Source organism: Perca fluviatilis, chromosome 13, assembly GCF_010015445.1.
Source record: "Perca fluviatilis chromosome 13, GENO_Pfluv_1.0, whole genome shotgun sequence".
In the NCBI taxonomy this organism is placed as follows: domain Eukaryota; kingdom Metazoa; phylum Chordata; class Actinopteri; order Perciformes; family Percidae; genus Perca; species Perca fluviatilis.
The window spans coordinates 25,860,258-25,877,453 of record NC_053124.1 but is presented as its reverse complement, the minus strand read 5'-3'; the positions used below and the strand labels follow the sequence as shown (position 1 = coordinate 25,877,453).

General features: G+C 41.8%; 1 protein-coding gene across 15 annotated transcripts in view; it reads left to right on the top strand.

The window, feature by feature from the left end:
- pleca (plectin a) overlaps positions 1-16,924 on the top strand; it is a 112,956-nt gene extending 96,032 nt beyond the window's left edge. For all 15 annotated transcript variants that reach the window (XM_039819226.1, XM_039819227.1, XM_039819240.1 and 12 more), the window contains 7 exons: positions 196-552; positions 839-922; positions 1,005-1,109; positions 1,302-1,400; positions 4,773-8,120; positions 8,835-15,909; positions 16,002-16,924. In XM_039819226.1, coding sequence (XP_039675160.1) covers positions 196-552; positions 839-922; positions 1,005-1,109; positions 1,302-1,400; positions 4,773-8,120; positions 8,835-15,023 — 10,182 coding nt within the window. In that variant the 3' untranslated portion in view covers positions 15,024-15,909; positions 16,002-16,924. The remainder of the gene's footprint in view (positions 1-195; positions 553-838; positions 923-1,004; positions 1,110-1,301; positions 1,401-4,772; positions 8,121-8,834; positions 15,910-16,001) is intronic.
- Positions 16,925-17,196: the final 272 nt, after the last annotated feature.

Below are 17,196 nucleotides of genomic sequence, written 5' to 3'. Positions count from 1 at the left end.
GTCTGATGGGGCCGGTTGGGGGTGTGATGAACAGTGGCAATAATAGTCACATTATTCACTCATGTCTACAATCAATGTACATATTTTGTTTTATATTTTGCTATGTTTAAACTCTTAACCCGTGTTATGCTTGTCCCCAAACTGGACTACATTATTTTTATATTAAGGGGATGACTTTGTTTTTTCGTCTGACAGTCAATGCGTGCTGAAGCAGAGGCCGACCAGGTGGTATTGGACCGCCTACAGGACGAGTTGAAGAGGGCAACAACTATCAACGACAAGATGACGAGGATCCACAGCGAGCGTGACGCTGAGCTGGAGCATTACCGTCAGCTGGTCAGCAGCCTCCTGGAGCGCTGGCAGGCTGTGTTTGCTCAGATGGACCTGAGGGAGCGAGAGCTCGGCCTCCTTGGGCGCCACATGAAGTCCTACAATGGAAGCTATGAGTGGCTCATCCACTGGCTCGAAGAAGCGAGACAGAGGCAGGAGAAAATTCAAGCTGTGCCCATCGGTGACAGCAAGGGTCTCAAGGAGCAACTGGCAGAGGAGAAGGTATTGTAATAGAAAAGATGAGCTGTGTGGGGTAAAGGGAAGTAAAGTCATTATGCCCTCTGGTGGTCACACTGATGGTACACATTTAGTGCACTGTATTCTCGTTAAAAAACTTTCTTTACTGATTATAATTATGTACTGGCTGTGGAAGTCATTTTAATAAGACTGGTAGCTGTGACGTTTCCTTTTTGTTAAAAATAATGGAATACACTATAAAAATGTGAGAAAATACATTTTGAATAGTGAAATATTGTCTGTGTGTTAATGTTTTCATTTATTTTTACAGAAACTCCTGGAGGAGATTGAGAAAAACAAGGACAAGATTGAAAGTTGCCAGAAAAATGCAAAGGTTTACATCGATTCAGTCAAGGTATGTACTGATTTTTCCAGCTTTACAACTGAAGGAAGTTTTTTTTTCTGGCTTGATTTAAGATTATTTTCTTTTTTTTTAGGATTACGAGTTTCAGATTTTGACTTACAAAGCCCTCCAGGATCCCATAGCATCTCCTTTAAAGAAACCCAAAATGGAGTGTGCATCTGATGATATCATTCAAGAGGTAAGTTGTACGAGTTTATCACCTTTATAACATCACACCACCTGAGTAGAGCAAACATGCGCATATATCCAGTTTGGTTGAGTACGACGGTCTGTTACCTGTTTAATCATTACTGTGATTAAAATCCCTTTAGCTATTATACACATACATGTGTGTTCTTAAAGTCAAGTAAATACACTGCATTTCTTTCAGTATGTTACTCTGAGAACCCGCTACAGTGAGCTGATGACTCTCACCAGCCAGTACATTAAGTTCATTATAGAAATGCAGCGCCGCCTGGAGGATGACAAGGTAATTACACACAAGCCCTGAAGACATGCAGCAGCAGATTTCTGTCAAAAACCCACTTGGCAAATTACCACTAACACAAACAATGCCACCTTTACCTGTTAACAGATTTATGTATGGGGAAATCATTTGTCATCTACTACCAAAATGTTGGCACTCAATACGTATAATTACTCAGAGTCTGTTCAGTCTGTGATGATAGGACAGCGTTCAGTGGTGAAGCAAACTGTTTCATCCTAGTGTTTCAACACATCACATCCCCACTACAGTATTTGTCTGTCATTGCCCTACACTGTGTATTTAGTCAAATCATGTCACATAGTCTTTACATATGACTCCGATCTGCTCTGACCTCAGTCACATTTCCAAACTGCTTAACTGCTCGATTTAATATTTGCTTCTTTATTTCCTCTTGAAATCACCCACACTTGTGATTTAAAGGCTTCAGTTTGGCTACCTGCCTTCTCAGATATATTATTTTTCAATCTACCTTACCTTTTATTTTCCCCTTCCTTTTCTTCTTTTCTAACTTTCTATTGTGTTTGATCCTTTCAACCTGCTCGCCAGTGCTTTGTCATGATGAGTATTAATCACACGCTTAAGAGATGAATTAACTCCAAAGCACCAGGTATTTAAAAAAATAAAATAAAAAGACCCTCTCAGTTCATGTCATTCCTCTCTACATCAGACCCTTGTCTGTAGTGAAAGGAAGGTTCAGGATTTTTTTGGAGACCTTTCATAATTGAGCTCGTTCTTAGTTCTCTGATCAATTTGCATTGCTTCCATGTTCATGCTTTGCTAGGGTAAATGTCAACTTTTAAAATAATTTGCAAGCTTTTGTATGTATTTCTATTGTCTTAATATAATAATGTGACTTAAAAGCAATTATGCTTTTATAAGGACCTATTGGGATTATGGACAATATTGCTTAGGGCTGCAACTAATGATGATTCAAGCATTTACTAATCCCAACTTTGCAGAGGCTAAAGTAACGTCTTTAAATGTCTTCTTTTGTTTGACCAAAATTCAAAATCCCAGAAATATTCCATTTACAATTATATATAACAAATAAAAGCAGCAAATCCTCTCATTTCAGAAAATGTTTTGTCATTTTTTTTCATTATTTCTGCTTTAAAAATGAAGATTAATCAATTGTCAAAATATTACAGAAAATAAATATAGAAGGCTGATGAAAATCTGCCAGAAATAACCGTCCTAAACTAGATCTTAATTAGCGCTCAATATGACAGGTTTCTAAAGTGTTGGACCTTCCTTTTAGGTGTCAATCACCGGTACAATTGCACAAAGCATCGCCCATGTTACTAAAGAGTAGAACTCATCTCTTGATGTTTGCCTGTTTCTGTCATCAGAGTTAAGTGTAAATTGATCTTGGATTCATGTCTTAAGTCTACATTTTAATCCAAGCTTACTTTTTGCTCTGTGTTACATCAAATCATGCTATGTTTGCTGCATCACTATGCTGTTCTACACAGTCAGGGTTATTTTGGTTGAAATCTTGGTATCTTTCCCACTGCGCTTCATACTTTTTGCATGCTGCTAATTATTTATTCCCTTATTTCTTTTTCTACTTTACACATTTTACAAAAAGCTGCTTTATTTTGAGAATGTAAAGATTGAGGAGTGACACAACTCTAACCCTAAATATCAAATGGTGAGTCAATTATACAACAATGTTCCTTTAGAAACCCAAATATATATACACTCACCTAAAGGATTATTAGGAACACCATATTAATACCGTGTTTGACGTCACCTTCAGAACTACCTTAATTCTTTGTGGCATTGATTCAACAAGGTGCTGGAAGCATTCTTTAGAAATGTTGGCCCATATTGAGAGGATAGCATCTTGCAGTTGATGGAGATTTGTGGGATGCACATCCAGGGCACGAAGCTCCCGTTCCACCACATCCCAAAGATGTTCTATTGGGTTGAGATCTGGTGACTGTGGTGGCCATTTTAGGACAGTGAACTCATTATCATGTTCAAGAAACCAATTTGAAATGATTCGAGCTTTGTGACATGGTGCATTAACCTGCTGGAAGTGGCCATCAGAGGATGGGTACATGGTGGTCATAAAGGGATGGACATGATCAGAAACAATGCTCAGGTAGGCTGTGGCATTTAAACGAGGCCCACTTGGTACTAAGGAGCCTAAAGTGTGCCAAGAAAACATTCCCTACACCATTACACCACCACCAGCAGCCTGCCCAGTGGTAACAAAGCATGACCGATCCATGTTCTCATTCTGTTTAGGCCAAATTCTGAGTCTACCATGTGAATGTCTCAACAGAAATCGAGACTCATCAGACCAGGCAACATTTTTACAGTCTTCAACTGTCCAATTTTGGTGAGCTCGTGCAAATTGTAGCCTCATTTTCCTATTTTTAGTGGAGATGAGCGGTACCCGGTGGGGTCTTCTGCTGGTGTGGCAGAAGACCTCAAGGTTTTGCGTGTTGTGGCTTCACAAATGCTTTGCTGCATACATCGGTTGTAACGAGTCGTTATTTGAGTCAAAGTTGATCTTCTATCTGCTGGAATCACTCGGCCCATTCTCCTCTGACTTCTAGCATCAACAAGGCATTTTCGCCCCCCAGGACTGTCGCATACTGGATGTTTTTCCTTTTTCAGACCATTCTTTGTAAACCCTAGAAATGGTTGTGCGTGAAAATCCCAGCAACTGAGCAGATTGTGAAATACTCAGACCAGCCCGTCTGGCACCAACAACCATTCCACGCTCAAAGTAGCTTAGATCACCTTTCTTTCCCATTCTGACATGGAGTTCAGGAGATTATCTAGACCTGGACCACACCCCTAAATGCATTGAAGCAGCTGCCATGTCATTGGTTGATTAGATAATTGCATTAACGAGAAATCTTACAGGTGTTCCTAATAATCCTTTAGGTGAGTGTATTTTGATAGAAGCAACAGCAACACACACCTCAACAATACTGAGTTTGCCATCATTACTACTACATACACATCATTTTCAAGACCATAATATACAGTATTGATGATGTAATATGTGACAAGGCTTTATTACAGCTTATATTAAACATTGATCAAGTAAAATACCTCAACTGCATGAAAGCAAAGTGTAGTGTCGTGCTGTCCTGTTGTGAAGTAAAGTGTCATTCTGTGTGCCACACATTAAATTAACATGACAAGCATTTCCCAATTCAGTATTTTTCCTCTAAAGAAGTGTATATTTGTTGTGGATAATAACTGTAACACAATCTCATGTATTTACATTTTCATGTACCTACATGTTTTATAACTACTTGTTTTATTTTGTAGTCTAACACCTCTAACATTTTCTCAATTCCTTTTACTCCCTCTTTGCTTCTACTAATACAGAAAGCTTCTGAAAAACTAAAAGAAGAGGAGAGGAAAAGGGTGGAAGAGATACAGTCTGAGTTAGATAAACAGAAACAGTTGGCTGAGGCTCATGCTAAATCTGTGGCCAAAGCAGAACAAGAAGCACAGGAGCTGAAGTTGAAGATGAAAGAAGAAGCCAGCATGAGGCAAGATGTTGCAGTGGATGCTGAAAAACAGAAGCAAAACATACAGCATGAGCTACATCATCTGAAGACTCTGTCTGAGCAGGAGATCAAGTCCAAGAGTCAGCAGCTGGAAGAGGCGCTAGTCAGTCGTACCAAAATTGAGGAGGAGATCCACTTAATTAGAATCCAGTTAGAGACAACAATAAAACAGAAAAGCACAGCTGAGGTTGAGTTACAGCAGCTCAGAGATAAGGGTGCTGAGGCTGAGAAGCTCAGGAAAGCTGCTCAGGACGATGCAGAAAGGCTTCGCAAGCAGGTGACTGAAGAGACTCAGAAAAAGAAAAATGCAGAAGATGAGCTGAAACGTAAATGTGAGGCAGAAAAAGAGGCCGCCAAGCAGAAGCAGAAAGCAATGGATGAACTGCAGAAATTCAAAATGCAAGCAGAGGAGGCAGAGAGGCGCATGAAACAGGCTGAGGAAGAGAAACTGAGGCAGATCAAGGTAGTAGAGGAGGTGGCACAAAAGAGTGCTGCCACACAGCTGCAAACCCATTCCATGTCATTCAATGAGAAGACAACAAAACTGGAGGAATCCCTTAAGAAAGAGCAGGGCACCGTCCTTCAGTTGCAAGAGGAAGCCGAAAAACTCAGGAAGCAACAAGAGGAAGCTAACAAAGCCAGGGAGCAAGCAGAGAAAGAGCTTGAAACATGGAGACAGAAAGCCAACGAGGCTCTCCGCTTGAGGCTACAGGCTGAAGAGGAAGCTCAAAAGAAGAGCCAGACTCAAGAGGAAGCAGAGAGGCAGAAAGTCGAGGCAGAGCGTGATGCCAAGAAAAGGGCTAAAGCTGAAGATGCTGCTCTTAAACAGAAAGAGAATGCAGAGAAAGAGTTGGAGAAACAGAGGAAATTTGCAGAACAAGTAGCCCAGCAAAAGCTTTCTGCAGAACAAGAATGCATACGACTAAAGGCTGACTTTGACCATGCTGAACAACAGAGGGGCCTGTTGGATAATGAGCTCCAGCGTCTAAAAAACGAGGTGATTGCTGCCGAAAACCAGAGGAAACAACTGGAAGAGGAGCTGGCTAAAGTCAGAAGTGAAATGGATGCTCTTCTGCAGATGAAGATTCAAGCTGAAAAGAAGACGCTCTCGAACACAGAAAAGAGCAAGCAGCTTCTTGAATCTGAAGCATTGAAAATGAAACAACTTGCTGATGAAGCAACTAGGCTGAGATCGGTTGCCGAAGAGGCGAAGAAGCAGAGGCAGACTGCAGAGGAAGAGGCAGCTCGGCAGAGAGCTGAGGCTGAGAAAATACTAAAAGAAAAACTGGCTGCCATAAACGAGGCAACTCGTCTGAAGACCGAAGCTGAGATCGCTCTGAAAGCTAAAGAAGCAGAAAACGAACGATTGAAAAGAAAAGCTGAGGACGAAGCTTATCAGAGAAAGCTGCTGGAGGATCAAGCTGCTCAGCATAAACAAGACATACAAGAGAAAATCACACATCTGAAGAGCTCGTCTGATTCTGAGTTAGAGAGACAAAAAACAATTGTGGAAGAAACTTTGAGGCAAAAGAAGGTGGTTGAAGAAGAAATTCACATAATTAAGATCAACTTTGAGAAAGCATCAAAAGGCAAGTCAGATTTGGAGGTGGAGTTAAAGAAGTTGAAGGGAATTGCAGAGGAGACACAGAAAAGCAAACTCAAAGCTGAGGCAGAGGCTGAGAAAATGAAAAAGCTTGCTGCGGAGGAAGAGAATAAAAGGAAAGAATCTGAGGAGAAGGTGAAGACGATTACTGCAGCAGAAGAAGAGGCAGCTCGACAATGCAAAGCCGCTCAGGAGGAAGTTGAACGTCTCAAAAAGAAAGCTGCTGAAGCAAATGCACAGAAAGACAAGGCTGAGAAAGAGGCAGAGAAGCAGGTCATCCTGGCCAAAGAAGCAGCACAGAAATGCAGTTCCGCAGAGCAGAAAGCCCAAGATGTTCTCAGCAAGAATAAAGAAGACAGCCTTGCTCAGGAAAAGCTGAAAGATGAGTTTGAAAATGCTAAGAAACTTGCACAAGCAGCTGAGGAAGCCAAAGGAAAAGCAGAGAAAGAGGCTGCCCTGCTCAGACAAAAAGCTGCAGAGGCTGAAAAGCTGAAAAAATTGGCCGAGGATGAAGCTGCAAAACAGGCCAAAGCTCAAAAAGATGCAGAGAAACTGAGGAAAGAGGCGGAGGAGGAGGCCTCTAAGCGAGCGGCAGCTGAGGCGGCAGCTCTAGAGCAGAAAAAGCAGGCTGATGCAGAGATGGCAAAGCACAAAAAAGAAGCAGAACAAGCACTTAAGCAAAAGTCTCAGGTTGAGAAGGAACTTACCATGGTTAAACTGCGGCTGGATGAGACTGATAAGCAGAAAGCTGTGTTGGATGAGGAGCTTCAGCGAGTTAAAGGTGAAGTAAATGATGCCGTCAAGCAAAAGGCACAGGTGGAGGATGAACTGTCCAAAGTAAAGATCCAGATGGATGAGCTCCTGAAACTTAAGCTTAAGATTGAGGGAGAAAACCAGCGCCTCATGCAGAAAGACAAAGACAATACTCAGATATTACTTGCGGAGGAAGCAGTGAAAATGAAGAGCCTGGCGGAGGAGGCTGCCAGACTTAGTGTGGAAGCTGAGGAAGCAGCCAGACAGAGACAGATCGCCGAGTCTGACTTGGCTGAACAGAGGGCACTTGCAGAGAAAATGCTAAAGGAGAAAATGCAGGCCATCCAAGAGGCTACAAAACTGAAAGCTGAGGCACAGGAGCTCCAGAAACAGAAGAACCAGGCACAGGAAAAGGCAAAAAAACTACTAGAGGACAAACAGCAGATCCAGCAGCGCCTTGATAAGGAGACAGAGGGCTTCCAAAAATCATTAGAGGAAGAGCGAAAGAGGCAGCTTGATGTTTCAGCAGAAGCAGAGCAACTAAAATTGAGGGTGAAAGAGCTCAGTGACGCTCAGTCAAAAGCTGAAAAGGAGGCTAAGAAATTCAAGAAACAAGCAGATGAAGCAAAATTGCGTCTTCAAGAGACAGAAAAACAAACTACAGAAACTGTTATGCAGAAGTTGGAGACACAGAGGCTGCAGAGCACCAGGGAGGCTGGTGACTTGAAGGAAGCCATCGCTGACCTCGAGAAAGAGAGAGAGAAACTGAAAAAAGAGGCAGAGGAGCTTCATAAAAAATCTAAAGAGGTATTTTGACATGAATTAACACTGTTAGTCAATTTACACAACCGTTCCAATTAACATAGTTCTGTAAAAAACACTAACTACAGTATTTGTGGAAAAACATGTAACATTTCATGTAAATTGCAGAAACTTAAAGTAACATCCAGCAATTTATATGTCTTTGTTTATATGTCATTCAAATAACAATACTGCAGAGTTCAAATACTCACGAGTAAAACACTGAAAGACTTTTTGAGAAGTACTCTTATTCTCTTATTCACTTTCTTGCCGAGAGTTAGATAAAAATATTAATGTATGTATACTATACATGAATCTACTTTGAGAAGCTTAGCATTAAGACTGGAAACGGTTAGTCTGGCTCTGTTCAGTTCACTTTTTTGTAGGGATTAAACAAACAAGATATAACATGTTAATTAGTGAGCTGTAGAGCTGTTCATAGGCGGATTCTGTCACCTTAGGACAAAGCCAGGCTAGCTGTTACCCCCTATTTCCAGTTTTGATGCTAAGCTAACCGGCTGCTGTCTTTAGCTTCATAAAGCGTACAGACATGAGAACTAGACTTAATCTTCTTATCCAACTCTCGGCAAGAAAGCCTATTTCCAAAATTGTTGAATTATAACTTATAACTTATATAAATTTTGCTTTAAGTTACATGCAATGATTGGGTGATATTTGATTGACATTTTACTGATTTATTTGTTCTTTTTTTCCAAATAGATGGCAAATGCCCAACAAGAACAGATTGAGCAAGAGAAGGCCATTCTTCAGCAGTCCTTCCTCACAGAGAAGGAGCTGTTGTTAAAAAGAGAAAAGGCCGTTGAAGATGAGAAGAAGAAGCTTGAGAAACAGTTTGAGGATGAAGTGAAAAAGGCCAAAGCTCTCAAAGATGAACAAGAACGTCAGCGGAAGCTAATGGAAGAGGAGAAGAAGAAACTTCAGGCCATTATGGATGAAGCTATTGAGAAACAAAAGGGGGCTGAAGCAGAGATAAAAAACAAGCAGAAAGAAATGGAGGTGCTTGAAAAGAAAAGGCTTGAACAAGAAAAACTCCTGGGAGAGGAAAACAAAAAGCTTAGAGAGAAACTCCAGAGTCTTGAGGTTGCCTACAAGACAAAGGCCATTGAAGTTCAGACTGGTACAGTTCCTGAGGAGCAGTTAGTTGCAATGACAACGGTGGAAACAACAAAGAAAGTCTTCAATGGCTCTGTTGAAGCGGACGGAACGAAGAAAAATGCTGAATCACCGTTTGCATTTGATGGAATTAGAGAGAAAGTTCCTGCTGAAAGGCTTCATGACATTGGTGTCCTGACGAAAAAGGAATTTGACAAATTGAAAAAAGGCAAAGTGTCTGTGCAAGACCTCGGAAAGACTGATAAAGTTAAATTGTGTCTTAAGGGACAGAGCAGCGTCGGAGGTGTCTTGACTCCATCTAAAGAGAAAATGAGTGTATATCAGGCTATGACAGAGAACAAGATCACCCCTAACACTGCCACAATGCTCCTTGAGGCGCAAGCAGCTTCTGGCTACATCGTAGATCCAGTGAAAAATAAACTTCTCTCAGTAGATGAGGCTGTTAAAGATGAGTTAATCGGCCCTGAGCTCCATGAAAGGATGCTTTCTGCAGAGCGAGCAGCCACTGGCTTTAAAGATCCCTATACTGGGGCCAAAATCTCTCTCTTTGAGGCCATGAAGAAGGGACTTATTGAAAAGGAGCTGGCCACCAAATTCCTAGATGTACAGCTTGCAACTGGTGGCATCATTGACCCTATCAATAGCCATAGAGTGCCACTTCAGACTGCCTACAAGCAGGGTCAGTTTGACGCAGACATGAACAAGACACTCGCTGATCCCAGTGATGATTGCAAATTATTTATTGACCCCAGCTCTCAAGAGCAACTCACTTACAAACAGTTGCTGGAGAAATGCACCAAGGATGCAGAGACAGGACTGCTGATATTACCAGTAACTGAGAAAGCTGCTCAGAGTGAGAGAACATACACAGATCTAGAGACTAAAGAAGTGTTTAGTACATCAAACGTTGTTGTGCCTTTTGGAAGGTTCAAAGGCAGAACTGTCACCATTTGGGAAGTCATAAATTCTGAATATTTCACTGAAGAGCAAAGAAGAGAATTGATTCGCCAGTACAAGACAGGCAAGATCACAGTAGAGAAGATTATTAGAATTGTCATCACAGTAGTGGAAGACAAGGAGAAGGAGAAGGAAAATGTGTTTAATGGTTTGAGGGCTCCAGTCTCTGCCAGTGAACTGTTAGAGTCTAAGATTATAAACAAAGACTTGTTCAACAAATTGAGTAATGGCAAGATAACAGTGAAAGAGATCTCTGAGATGGAGCATGTGAAGAAGGCACTACAAGGAACACCGAGCATTGCTGGACTGTTAAATGAACCAACCAAGGAGAAAATGCCTTTCTATCAAGCTATGAAGAAAGACTTACTGTCACCAGAAACTGTGATAAACCTTCTTGAAGCTCAAGCGGCAACTGGGTTTTTAATTGATCCTGTCAAAAATGAGAGGGTCCCTGTTGATGAAGCTGTTAAATCAGGTCTTGTGGGCCCAGAACTCCATGAACGACTTCTGTCAGCAGAGAGAGCAGTCAACGGTTACAAAGATCCATATACAGGAAAGAAGGTGTCTCTGTTTGAAGCCATGAACAAAGGCCTTATAAAGAAAGACCATGGCATCCGTCTACTTGAAGCACAACTCTCAACAGGTGGAATTATCGACCCTATTAACAGCTATCGCATCCCACATGAGGTTGCCTGCAAACGAGGATATTTTGATGAGGAAATCAGCAAGACCTTGAACAAAAACACTGATGACACAAAGGTGTTTTATGATCCTAACTCACAAGAGGATTCAACCTATGCTCAGCTCATGGATAAGTGTGTCACGGACAAAGAAACTGGACTCCCATTGTTTCCTCTTTCAAAGAAGGCTGCAAAGCCAAAAGAAGACAAACAGATTACAGAGGCTAAGACAAAAGAGGCTTTGAACCATTCAACCATGGAGCTGGACTATGGCCCTTTCAAAGGAAGAAAAGTCACAATTTGGGAGATCATACACTCTGAATACATCACTGAGGTGCAAAGAATAGAGCTGATTCGCCAGTTCAGAATGGGGCAGGTGACAATTGAAAAGTTGATAACGATTGTGATAACCATGGTTGAAGAAAAAGAAGACAAAACAAAGAAAGAAGTCTGTTTTGAGGGCCTAAGAGCACCAGTCACTGCCAACTCTTTGCTTGATTCCAACATCATCGATAAGGCGACATTTGACCAAATCCAACAGGGTAAAAAGACACCTAAAGAAGTTAGTGAAACTGATAAGGTACGGAAGTACTTGCAGGGCACAGACCGCGTTGATGGTATCACAATGGAAGATTCAAATGAGAAGTTAAGCATTTATCAAGCAATAAAGAAGAATGTTTTGCAGCAAAACACTGGGCTTGTACTACTTGAGGCCCAAGCTGGAACTGGTTTCATAACCGATCCGGTCAAAAATCTGAAATACTCTGTGGATGATGCTGTGAAGAATGGAGTTGTTGGGCCAGAGCTTCATGAGAAACTTCTCTCAGCTGAAAAAGCAGTGACTGGATACAAAGATCCATATACAGGCAATAAGATTTCTCTATTCCAAGCCATGAAGAAAGAGCTTGTCCTGAGGGAGCATGCTATTCCTCTCTTGGAGGCTCAGTTTGCTTCAGGAGGGATCATTGATCCAGTCAGCAGCCATCGTGTTCCCATTGATGTGGCCATTCAGCGTGGCTTTTGCAGTAAACAAATGTCCAAGTCCTTCAATGAACCCTCAGGCGACGTTAAAGGCTTTACCAACCCCAACACCAATGAAAGTGTTACTTACAAGCAGTTGGTGGAGAAATGTCTAAGAGATCCCAACTCTGGTCTGTGCTACCTGCCTCTGTCAAAGGTCGAAGCTCCTGCTCCTGTTGACAAATCTTATCAGTACACAGAGGAGCAAGCCCAAACAGATCTAGCTAACACTCAAATTGAGATCCCTCATAAGAGTTTTGCAGGAAAAACTTTGACCATTTGGGAAGTCATGAACTCAAATATGCTTCCAGAGGAGGAGAGACGGCGCCTCATGGAGCAGTATCGCTCAGGGCAAATCACAAAGGAAAGAATGCTAATCATCATCGTTGAAATCATTGAACAAAGGGAGACTCTAAAGTCAGAGCAGAGCATGTCATGTGATGTAATCAGGAGAAGAATTACTATTGAGGAGCTATACAGTGCTCGAATTATTGACTTGCACACATACAACCTCTTGAAACAAGAAAAGATGAACATTCGTGAGGTAATGGAAATGCCATCAGTCAGACAGTACCTCTTTGGTACTGGTTGCATTGCTGGAGTCATATCAGACAGTCCTCCAAAGATCAGCATTTACCAGGCCATGAAGAGTGGAAAGATTAAGCCTGAAGTTGCTTTGAGTCTCCTCGAGGCCCAAGCAGCAACAGGATTCATAATCGACCCAGTGAAAGATGAACTTCTAACAGTTGATGAAGCTGTACGCAAGGGGCTTGTGGGCCCTGAACTTCACGACAGACTTCTCTCTGCTGAAAGAGCAGTTACAGGTTACAAGGATCCGTACAGCGGGAAAGTGATTTCTCTCTTCCAGGCAATGAAAAAAGGCCTCGTTCCTGAGGATTATGCCTTCAGGCTTTTGGAGGCCCAGAATGCCACTGGTGGATTCATTGATCCTGAATACTACTTCCGCCTTCCTATAGATGTTGCCACGCAGCGTGGATACATCAACAAGGAGACACTTGACAGAATATCTGAATCTACTGAGGATGTGCGAGGCTACACTGATCCAACGACAGATGAAAAGCAATCCTATGCCCAGCTACTGAAAAGATGCAGAGTTGATAAAGAAAGTGGTTTGCGGCTACTTTCACTGGCAGACAGAAGTCTTCTCTTCAAGGGTCTCAGAAAGCAAATCACTGTGGACGAGCTGCTTCGTTCACAGATTATCAGCCAAAAGACATACAACGAACTCACTGAGGGTATCATTACGGTGGAGGAGGTCAGCAGAGATGTGAAGAAATACCTGGAGGGTACAAGCTGTATTGCTGGTGTGTATGTAGAATCTAGCAAAGACCGCCTCTCTATTTACCAAGCAATGAAAAAGAACATGATCAGACCAGGGACTGCCTTTGAGCTCCTTGAGGCTCAAGCCGCCACAGGATATGTAATTGATCCTATTAAGAACCTGAAACTAAATGTCACTGAAGCTGTTAAGATGGGTGTTGTTGGCCCAGAGTTTAAAGATAAACTCCACTCAGCCGAACGAGCAGTCACAGGCTACAAAGACCCTTATTCTGGCAAGATCATCTCACTGTTCCAGGCTATGAAAAAAGGCCTCATTCTGAAAGACCATGGCATTCGTCTGCTGGAGGCTCAAATTGCTACCGGTGGAATCATTGATCCACAGGAGAGCCATCGCTTGCCAGTTGAAACAGCATATGAACGTGGCCTCTTTGATGAGGAAATGAATGAAATCCTCACTGACCCATCTGACGACACAAAGGGCTTCTTTGATCCCAACACTGAGGAGAATCTCACCTACCTGCAGCTGATGGAGAGATGTATGACAGACCCAGAAACAGGCCTCGCTCTTCTGCTGCTGAAAGATAAGAAGCGCGAGAGAAAGACATCATCCAAGTCCTCTGTTCGCAAACGTAGGGTCGTCATCGTCGACCCAGAGACGGGCAAAGAGATGTCCGTGTATGAGGCGTACCAAAAGGGGCTCATTGACCAGCAGACCTATCTCGAGCTCGCAGAGCAGGAGTGCGAGTGGGAGGAAGTTACCATCACCTCATCTGATGGAGTTGTGAAATCCATGATCACTGACAGAAGGTCTGGTCGGCAGTATGACATCGATGATGCTACCTCAAAGGGCCTGATTGACAAGTCAGCTCTGGATCAGTACCGCGCAGGAACTCTGTCAATCACAGAGTTCGCAGACATGCTGTCTGGAAACATGAGCGGAGTCAGATCACGTTCATCCTCCTTTGGCTCCTCTTCCTCTTACCCCATGAGCCCAATACCTGTTATAAAAGCACCAGCAACCACATGGAATGACCCAACGGAGGAAACTGGGCCTGTGGCTGGAATCTTAGACACAGAAACACTGGAGAAGGTTTCCATAACAGAGGCCATACACAGAAACCTGGTGGACAATATAACAGGTCAAAGGTTGCTGGAAGCTCAGGCCTGCACAGGAGGTATTATCGACCCAAATACCGGAGAGAAATTCGCTGTTGCAGATGCAATGAACAAAGGGCTTGTGGACAAAGTCATGGTGGACCGCATCAGTCTAGCCCAGAAGGCGTGTAATGGATTTGAGGATCCCAGAACCAAAACCAAAATGTCAGCAGCCCAAGCTCTAAAGAAAGGCTGGCTGTACTATGAGGCTGGGCAGCGATTCCTTGAGGTCCAGTATCTGACTGGTGGATTAATTGAACCAGATGCTACCAACAGAGTCTCCATAGACGATGCTGTGAAGAAGGGCACCTTAGACGCACGCACTGCGCAGAAGTTACGAGATGTAAGTGCATACTCCAAATACCTCACATGCCCTAAAACCAAGCTTAAGATCTCTTACAAGGACGCTATGGAAAGGAGCATGATAGAGGAGGGGACTGGTCTGCGACTACTTGAAGCATCATCCCAATCAAGCAAAGGCCTTTACAGTCCCTATAGCGTCAGCGGGTCAGGCTCCGCTTCTGGGTCACGATCCGGCTCAAGAACCGGTTCCAGGTCAGGCTCCAGAAGAGGCAGCTTCGATGCCACAGGATCAAGTTTCCCTACTAGCTTCTCTTCCTCACCCTCTTACAGTTCACCAAGCTATGGCCGCCGATACTGATGAGTTTGAAAGTTAAGGAATGAATTTCTAAGGAAAGGATACACTATAAAGCCACAGTGCTCACCAGATGCCTACTTCTCAGTGGAATAAGGACTACCTTTATTCTGCTCTGCATGTGGCTGTTACAGGACTTTTAATATTTCGTTTTATACATATAGTTGAATAATTTTCTTTATTATATGCGTTACATTTACATTTAGTTACGTTTATGCTATTTTATCAGAGTTTCTGATTACCGTACTGTTAGCAGCATACGCTAAAGCTGTATATTATTTCCAATATCTATCACAAAGTTTTAAATGTACATGCTATTTTTTTTTTTTTTTTTTTAAAGTTTAACATCATAATCATTTACTGTTGCACAAACAATATTCTATTTACAATATTGTGGTTGTTACACTCTAACCAAAATTGCTTATTACCATTAGCCTGATCGTTAAGGAAAACCAAATTAGGTGTTTAAAATAAAATGTCTGTACTTGTGTATATTTCTGAATATTGAAAGAAAAAAAAGAAAAAAAAGGGTTAGCTAAAGGAATATAAATGCCACTCTGCAGGGCAGAATAAGGAGTCTCTCCCGAAGATGAATAAACACTAAAAGTGTTTGCTTTACTGTAAGAATGCCAAGCTTCAAGAATGCCAAGCTTCAAGATCTTTTCTCTCCTGGGCTACACAACCACAAATACTCTCCCAGTATCTCCTCCATTCCCAGTAGTCTGTCATATAACCTGGAGTTACAGCAACATGCTAACCTTGTCAAATGAACCTTAAAGAGCGAGCTCCCATAAATGGAAGGCTCATGTAGCCTATGAACATCCATGACTTTACAAATCCAACCTCAAGACCAACACATACAAGTCCCTGCCTTTCTGAACACTTAAAAAAGGTACGTCATTCAATCGTGTCTCAGTTTAGTGCAATGTATTTATAGGTCTGTGTCTGCGGACCATCTAATGTCGTTCAATTTTTCCGTTTCAGATTTTTGTCTTCACGGTTCATCTCATCTCCGGCTCTTTGCTCAGATGTCTTCCAGAGACACGAGGCATTCATTTGGACTGTGACCTTTACTGTAATCACTGATTTTATGCAACAGTACAGAAACACACTTTGTTTCATCGGATGCTTTTGACTGTACTGGACCATTTTGAAACTTGCATCTACTCTTGAATTTATTTAAAAAGGCCTAAACAATGCTTTGTAAGTGCCTGCAACATCCTGGGATGTTGAGTATTCTTAGACTGTACAGCGGTTATTCTGTCAACTGACTGATGCATGACTGTAAGAGCAATCTACCCATAATATGATTGATTACTGTGTTATCAGGTAAGCTTACTACAGTACGTCGCGATCTAACTTTGAAATAGTAACTGTTTATTTTAAGTGTCATGAATCTGGTAGTCACACAGGGCTAAAAGGTATGGTTTAAATGTTTCATAGTTAAGATTTACACTATTTGAATATTTCTTTCCCTACACAGACAAGTAATGTAATCTATGTACTGTATATTGATGATTATATGGAGCACTATTGCTAAAAGCGATGAATTAACATTTCTTTGAGAAAAATCTTTAAGCTTTGCCACCAGACCCAGTATTTGTATTTTCCACCACATGTTTTGATTTTAATTCTCCTTTGTAAAGCAACACATATGATCTATATTATTTTATTTTCGTACTCTATATTTCTGCTTTGCATGATTTACTAACATTTAAAACGGTGCAAGAATGAAACAGTATATCCATGAAAGCATTTGTTTTGTTATGTTTCAAAAGGTTTGAAGGATGTATTTTAATGAGGGTTGTCAAGCCTTGTTGAAAAGGGTGTATTTATAATTAAATGGTGACAAGGAATTTTATTGTAACACCTTACGCTATGTAAATAAACATGGAAATGAAATGGTTTATCTCAAGTCTCACTTCATGTTGGCTTTAAGTCTGAAAGTATGAAAGTAGGTCCTTAAATTTGTATCCGATAAAAGCAGGGGAAGGCTGGTTTTGAAAGGCAGGAGAAGACTGACATCTAGTGGCTGTACAGTTCAACTCCAGACACTCATGGTGGTAGAGAAAGTATTCAGATATGTTACTTAAGTAAAGGTATTAATAATACACTGTGAAAATACTCCGTTACAAGTAAAAGTGCATAAGTATTTTGTAGTATCATTTACTCAAAGTAT